Below are 7,468 nucleotides of genomic sequence, written 5' to 3' on the forward strand. Positions count from 1 at the left end.
CGAACAAATTTGGAAGCGCGAACAATTTTTAAAGAGCGAACGATTTTTGAATCTTGAGAACAAATTTGGAAGTGCGGACTATTTTTTAAAGCATGAATATTTTTTGAATCTTGAGAAAAACTTTTGACACGCAGAACAATTTTGAAAAATCCCGAACAAATTTGGAAGCGTGAACAATTTTTTAAAGCACGAACAATTTTTGAATCTTGAGAACAAATTTGGAAAGACGAACATTTTTTGAATCTTGAGAACAAAATTTGAAACGAACAACAATTTTGAAAAATCCTAACAAATTTGGAAGCACAAACAATTTTTTAAAGCATGAACATTTTTTGAATCTTGAGAACAAATTTTGAAACGGAGAACAATTTCAAAAAATCCCGAACAAATTTGGAAGCACGAACATTTTTTGAATATGTGAACAAATAAATTAAATTCCATTACATTTTCTGAATTTCGAAAGTTTTGAACCTTTTTGGGTAATGAGAACAACTTTTGAATTTTGAGAACATTTTTTAAAAAACTGAAAAAAAATCGGAAACACGAACAAAATTTAAAATTTTCGATTTTTTTAAAAGAAAAGAAAAGAAAAAGAAATACAAAATAAAATAATAAACAAAAAAGAAAAAGAACAGAAAAGACAAAAGAAGGAAAAAAGGAAGAGAAAAAGACAGAGAAAAAACCCCGAAAAAGCCAGTAGAAGAAAATAAACAGAAAATCCAGGTTCTGGAAACCATCTAGAAGGTTCCCAAAACCGGCTGCTCCCACTGTGATGGTCACGGTCTAAGTGGGCCGGCCCAGATCCACTGGTCGAGTCGTTGGCTTGTGCGTTGCGTCGACATTTCGATGCAATGAGCGGCGAATAGGAAATACGGTTTAGTTAGATGGAAGCAGCCCGTAAAAGCGTGTAAACAGCACGTGCGTTTAGCATTGTTTGTCCCACGAGCACAAGCACCCTGTGTATACCTGGCCATACCTCGGGACGAGCCGGGCTTAGCCAAGCCCGACGCAAAAAACCCAGGCCCGAGCCCGGCCCGGCCCGGCCGTCAGGCCGGTTTTCTGGGCCCGAGCCTGGCCCGAACACGTAAAAGCCCGTCGGGCTTCGGGCCGGCCCGGCCCGTCCTTCAGGAAAACGCAAAAACGATGGGCCCGGGCCCGGCCTAGCCCGGTCTTCGGGCTCAAAATCTAGGCCCGAGCCCGGCCCGGGAGCGGCATCGGGCCGGACCGGGTCAGGCTTTTTCGGGCCGGGCCGTTCGGGCCGGGCTGCCCATGGCCAGGACTAACCCTGTGCGTGTAAAGCCCAAATCCTTGATCAAAGCGGCTCAACAGCCTGGTAAGAGACTGTAAACTCTCGGCCGACATTGCCCAAGCCCAAGCCCAAGCCCAAGCGAAACGCCACAGCTGTCAGAAAATGGCAGCACCAAGTCTGGACGCCCAGCAGTAGCGGAAGCCTTTCCAGCGGCTCACGCATCGCCGTTGCCATCTCCACCGATCCCCCCCTCCACGCGCTACCGCGATGGCCGCCGGCGGCAGCGGCGGTGGCGGAGACATCGGGGCTGATTCCGAGCGGCGCCTCAAGAAGGCCATGGACAAGCTCTACCACTTCCCCAAGCCCAAGCCTAGCCCCAGCCCCGGCTCCAAACCCTCCTCCTCGTCCACTCCCAGGTTAGCTCCAGACTCCCAGCTTCTCCTCTCGCCCTAGTCCCTTTGTGTGGCTGTAAAGCGAGTTTGATCTGATCTGGTTTGGCAGCTCGTGGAGGGCGGGGAAGGCGGCGGATGCCGGGAGGAGGTTCGGCGTTGTGCGGGGGTCGCGGCTCCCGCCGCAGATGGCCGCCATGTCAGCGATGTCTCCGCCTCCGCCATGCCGCCCGTGGGACCGCCGTGACCTTGTGCGGCGGCTCTCCTCATTCAAGGCCATGACCTGGTTCGCAAAGCCCAAGGTACACCCAGTTTAACCCCTTAGAGTTGATTGCACTTCGTACGTTCTCTGCATTGGTTGGTGGATTTGGTGACTTGAGGGTTGTCGCTTCCCACTGCTTTAGGAAATCTCTTGACTGCAATGAAGATGGTTTTTCTTCCTATCTAACAGATTGATGGTTAATTAGTGGAAACTTCTAGAACAAAACGGATGTTTGCTGTGATTTCTCTTGATAGACTGGTTAGAAATATGTCTGGAGGCTTGTATGTCCTGCGCTTGTATAAACCCTGTTTGTGGTGGTGCTTATGTATTATCGTCCAATTATGGATGCTCTCGGTTCACTAACCCTCCAATTATGGAGGAATTCGGTTCACTAACGGATGTTTGTTCATTTTGATTGAGAAGTTAGCAAGGGACCACATTTCAGCTAAAGCATCTCATGCTTTTCCGTTGATTGCTGATAGCGAGTTACCTTTTTCAGGTTGTTAGTCCTGTTAACTGTGCTAGGAGAGGGTGGACTAATGTTGAACCGGACATTATAACGTGCGAGGCATGTGGGGCACGTCTCCTCTTTTCCTCTCCTTCCTCCTGGACACCACAGCAAGGTGCGTGCAATGTGGACTTAGTATTGAGCAATTTAGTGTTTTAAGATTCAAGGTGCGTGCAATGTGGACTTTTCATCTCAAGCTATGAGCGGATAAGGCAATTATCTTATTCTTCTCTCAAAACAATTAAATGAAACATCACACGCTTCTATGTGGACTTAGTATTGAGCAATTTAGTGTTTTAAGATTCAAGAGATGCTGATTTATTTGATTATAACATTGCTTGTGTTCCATTTCTATCTTGTGAGAGACTTACATACAGGCATCACTGACTTCCTAGATTTGTTCAAACCATTTATGTTCATTTTCTTACATTGAGATTTTTCTTTTCTTGCAGTTGAAAAGGCTGCTTCTGTTTTCAGCTTGAAGCTGGACACTGGACACAAACTACTCTGTCCATGGATCGACAACATATGTGATGAATCACTTGCCTTATTTCCACCCACACCTCCTCCTGTTTTAGTTGAGAACTACTATGAGTGCTTCTCGTCTCTGCTGCGGCTTTCATCACTTCCAAGAATTTCCCCCTCTTCTCTGGATATCATGAGGAAGTGGAGTCCACAACTAGAACAGTTCCTATTGGAGCCGTTCTCTTCATCAGTTGTCCTTAAAGGGGGATTTATGCTTACTGAAGACTCAACTATTATGGATCTAGATGGCACTTTTCAAGATGCTGGCATATATTATCAGGTCAGACTTTAATTTACACATAATTACTTATCTCTTTGTGGAGTTTATTGCCTTGCAATTTATCTTTGCCATGTCCATATCCTCTTTTCAGCATTTTCTGTTAGTATTTTCTAAGTGATCAATTCAGATATCTATGACACATATGCAACTGAATAAATTCTGCTTAGCCCTTGATTTGCGCTCACTGTATAGCATGTTCAACAGTTCATACCTAATCTCCAGTTGCACAATGCACTGAAAAAGATTTATGTTTTTCTCAAAAAAGAAAAAGATCTGTATCCCTCCTCTCTTAGTCCTGTCATAACTATCTAAAGGAATGCCTTTTGCTATTAGGAGAACTCGGATATACCTCTGTTGACGAAAGCCTATACCTAGAAGCGTTGTCATGTGATATTGAAAACCCTTTATTTAGTCTTGGTAAAATCAACTACAAAAGACATTTAGTTTCCAACTGCATAACTGTTTAGTAACTTAATTTCTTCTTCTTACAATCTCATTTGCCTGGCCTCTGTTGGAAACATATCCTCGTATTTAGCCAGGTGTTTCAAATCGCTTTGAGTAGATATCTTGAATAGTTGGATTGCTGATAAATATTGTGTAGTTTCAGTTTACATTTTCACTGCACATATTCTTCTGCATCAAATTGTTTAAGTCTCTGCGGTTGAACTTAATGCATAACTGGCTACCAGGCACTCAAGATAATAAGCTTATGTGGATGGGAACCACGCCTACTTCACTATGCTGTTGATTGTGCAACCAAATCTCACTCAGATGCAAGCTCTACCTCCGTATTTGCCCAACCAGAGCAAATGAACAACACACTGGAAGATCGGGTCGTAATTTACTCACACAAGGAAGTTGATGGTTCTCCAGCAATTCCAGATTCTAATCAAGGAGATCAACATTATGATCCATCATCCGTTGTTTTAGATTGTCAGTTTTGTGGAGCCTGTGTTGCCTTGTGGCGCTTTTCCCTTGTAGAACGACCTCTTCAACTTTTTAAGTTTGTATCAGATTCGAATACACAAGATGAGCAAAGTAATGGACATGCTAACCTAGTCAGTGGAGTAGAACCTTCAAAGTCTGCAAATGTTGGTTTTAATTTTACCATTGCTGGTGGTCCTCCGCCGACTAGACAGAGTTTTCGACCAAGAGTTTCATTTCCTGTTGTCAGTCGACACTTGAAAGCTGACTTGAACTCCCGTGGAAAATCATTTTCATCCGGAAGTGATAGAGAGATTGTTTCTGTTGCTTTGCATGCTTCAGGGCCCATGAAGCGCAAACGAAGCATGGATAAGCTTCATATGTTGGAAGGCATTAACACAATCTCCAATGATGTTGATACATCGGCCAAAGGGGCACATCACGATCATGGAGGTGATAATTCTGAAAAGCAGATTGCAAACTTGGGAGTAAACACTGATCAAATTCAAGGGTGTTCACCTTCAGATACAACTGAGGATATTAATATGGAAGAAGTTGTCAATGGAGAACCAGAATCAGGTGTTGCCACAAGCAGAAGTATGATGAGCACGAACTTGAAACTTGATCAACACGCAATAGATCCTAAGTTTTCACCTGTTGAGGATACAAGAGAAGAGCCTACTAATGATCGGAACTCTATACAGACACATACAAACATGTCCAAGCCAGTTGAGGTTGGCACAATCTCAAAATCGTCCACCAACATGGAAAAAGGTGTACAGCCATCAGGTAAAGAATTCATTTATGTTTCCTTTGCTTTAACAGTAACTTAATTAACAATAGGTTGGTCGCTAAGTATTCTGAGCTGCTGGTACAATTTAAGGAATATAAGGGAATAAGGAAGTACTTAAACAGAGTTGAAGGGAACGAAAATGTAGGGGAAGTAGGAGTAACTTGTTGTCAGAGTTCGGAACTTCTAACAACAATTAGCATATCGATTGACTGGTTTCGTAGTAAAGCTTCTTAACAGAACAGTAAACACATACTCCCTCCATAAAGTATTATAAGAGCGTTTAGATTTATAAGTAGTGATCTAAACGCTCTTATAATACTTTATGGAGGGAGTACTGATGTATGACGAGTGCTTTGTTCTTGCCGCCTCTTGTGGAGGTGGAAATTAGTTATTAATTGCTAGTACTTTATTAGGATATTGCCTGAGACTGCACACATATTAGTTATTAATTGCTAGTACTGATGTAACCTGTTGACTGCTCTCATAACAGGGAAAAAACAAGGCCTGTATGACGAAATGAATGAGTTTGATCCTATCAAGCAGCACCGGACATTCTGCCCTTGGATATCCCCTGATAACAGTGATGCCTTGCCTGGATGGAGGCTGACTCTTTCGGCGTTACTTGCTCAGGATAAAAGAGTTGATGGAGATTCGCAATTGGAGACTAAGCTCAGCCTTATCAATGAGGTAATGCTCTTTTGTTGAATCTTGTCTAGTTTCTTTTGAATCGTGTCCTCACAGTTGGTTTCTGTAATTTCAGGAGGAGGATCCGGTTACATCTGTTAGAAAGCTTTTCATGACACCGCCTTCCAAGAAGCCGAGGATACATCAAGCAGAGAAGAGCTGAGAACTGTATTGGTTTATTCCGAATTTTGGGTTGGGCAGCCATGTCAATGTCTGCAACCAGATTACCAGATCGATAGAAGCATTTGCGCCTAAAACTGTTGTGCTGTACGAAGTGATGGGGATGGGAACAAGAAAAGGGAAACATGAGTTGTGTTTGGGAGAACTGTTCAGGACAATATGGCACCGGGAATTTCCTGTATGACATTGGTCTTCTGTTCTGTTATGGTGTGTTGAACATGGCCGTATCCTACAGAATTTTGTAGCTTAGTGGTGTCATTTGCTGTTCGGCACCTGTAAACTGTAGACCTGTAGACTCTGAAAGAATTTTTTGAGCTGCATAACTGTAGTTTGACGGCTTGCCCTACCTGCCTCGGATGCAAATGTAAGATCTGAATGTCCAAACGCCTGTACCAGTTTTTTTTATGGGTAAAGCCAAGTTTTATTCATCAAAAACCACATAATGTGGGATACAATTCAGGTCAATGGGGTTGGCCAAACCAAACGTGACGTCCCTCCCTAAGCGATAGAGAGTATTTGGCTAAGCAATGTGCGATAGAGAGTACTTGGTTAAGCTATGTGCTTTGGTATTTACCGCATGACTTTCAAAAGTAAAGTTATATTGAAAAGAAACTGCTCTGAGATTAATTTCCTTAACTATGGATCCAAATTTGCCACTGTTCTAATTTGACACTGTTGTTTGGAATCCGAAGGCCTCTCCGCAAGAGATCGTGATTTTTTGTCGAAAGAGACTCTCTGCCCAGTGGATTTGCCAGAAAAGACCCCCTTCGGACGCAATTGACAAAAAGGACCCCCTCATCCGTGGCGGCAGGCGCGGCAGGCGACACGTGGCACCTGCCGCCACGGCAGGAGGCGGCCGCGCGGGGCAGAACGGTTTTCCGCACAGTGGCGTACCTGGGACGGAACGGGCCAGGGGATGTGGGCCATGCCGCCACCGGGCGAGGCGGCGAGCGCTGCCACTGGCGCTCCCTGGCCGACAACCCCTGCTGCGCGCGGGCCGAGGCGTGGGCCAGGCCGCCACCGCAGGAGGCGGCACTTCTGTTTGTGCTGCACGCGCGACAAGGACTTAGATGGCGACGATTCCCGTGCAGCGCTGATTATCACGGGCGGGAATCTGTGGATTTTGACCCCTTGTGCCGACACTGATTGCTTTTGCCATGCTAATGCCCTGCTGCTGCCCGGGAATCACTCCGGCTTTTGCTTCTTTTGCCTCAGCGGATGCGATGACACTGCGGGAATTACTCACACGCTGCGGGAACCTGTAGGCGGCACCTCTGTTGCTGCTGCACGCGCGGCAGCGTCCCTGTTGTAGACTGCGGTGATTGATTCTCACACGATGATTCCCACGCATGCGGCCCGACAGCCTGTGTTGTGGCAGACGGCAAGGATTCCCACGCGACGACGCTCATTTCCACGGGCGGGAATCCGATGCTCGTGAGGCCAAGCCAGCAGAAGAAGCTGGCGATAGAAAAGGAAAATATCCACGCTGGACTCAGTAGATTCCTGTGGTAGTATTTTAAATTTTGCAATCGTTTGTATCTTAATTTCTGCAGTTTAATGTAGGTTTATTTCCGTAGTTAAATGTAGCTTTATTTCAATAGTACGATGTATCTTATTTTCAGTTGTACCATGCCGTAATGAAAAAAAAATAGTTTTAGAATAAATTAGTGGCAT

At 44.8% G+C, this 7,468-nt stretch overlaps 1 protein-coding gene across 1 annotated transcript; it reads left to right on the plus strand.

Annotated features, from left to right (window-relative positions):
- The first annotated feature begins 1,388 nt into the window (after window positions 1–1,388).
- On the plus strand, window positions 1,389–6,229 carry LOC109765704 (uncharacterized). Its single transcript, XM_020324489.3, has 7 exons — window positions 1,389–1,665; window positions 1,751–1,940; window positions 2,400–2,523; window positions 2,861–3,213; window positions 3,903–4,926; window positions 5,421–5,617; window positions 5,691–6,229. The coding sequence occupies exons 1-7, from the start codon at window positions 1,517–1,519 to the stop codon at window positions 5,775–5,777; spliced, it is 2,124 nt and encodes a 707-aa protein (XP_020180078.1). The 5' UTR covers window positions 1,389–1,516; the 3' UTR covers window positions 5,778–6,229.
- Window positions 6,230–7,468: the final 1,239 nt, after the last annotated feature.

This window comes from Aegilops tauschii, chromosome 3 (genome assembly GCF_002575655.3).
Source record: "Aegilops tauschii subsp. strangulata cultivar AL8/78 chromosome 3, Aet v6.0, whole genome shotgun sequence".
Taxonomy (NCBI): domain Eukaryota; kingdom Viridiplantae; phylum Streptophyta; class Magnoliopsida; order Poales; family Poaceae; genus Aegilops; species Aegilops tauschii.

Coding starts and splice junctions, on each gene's coding strand:
- LOC109765704 (XM_020324489.3), top strand. CDS start 1,517: ATGGCCGCCGGCGGCAGCGGCGGTGGCGGAGACATCGGGGCTGATTCC. Junction 2,524..2,860: donor CTCCTGGACACCACAGCAAG/GTGCGTGCAATG, acceptor CTTTTCTTGCAG/TTGAAAAGGCTGCTTCTGTT. Junction 5,618..5,690: donor AGCTCAGCCTTATCAATGAG/GTAATGCTCTTT, acceptor CTGTAATTTCAG/GAGGAGGATCCGGTTACATC.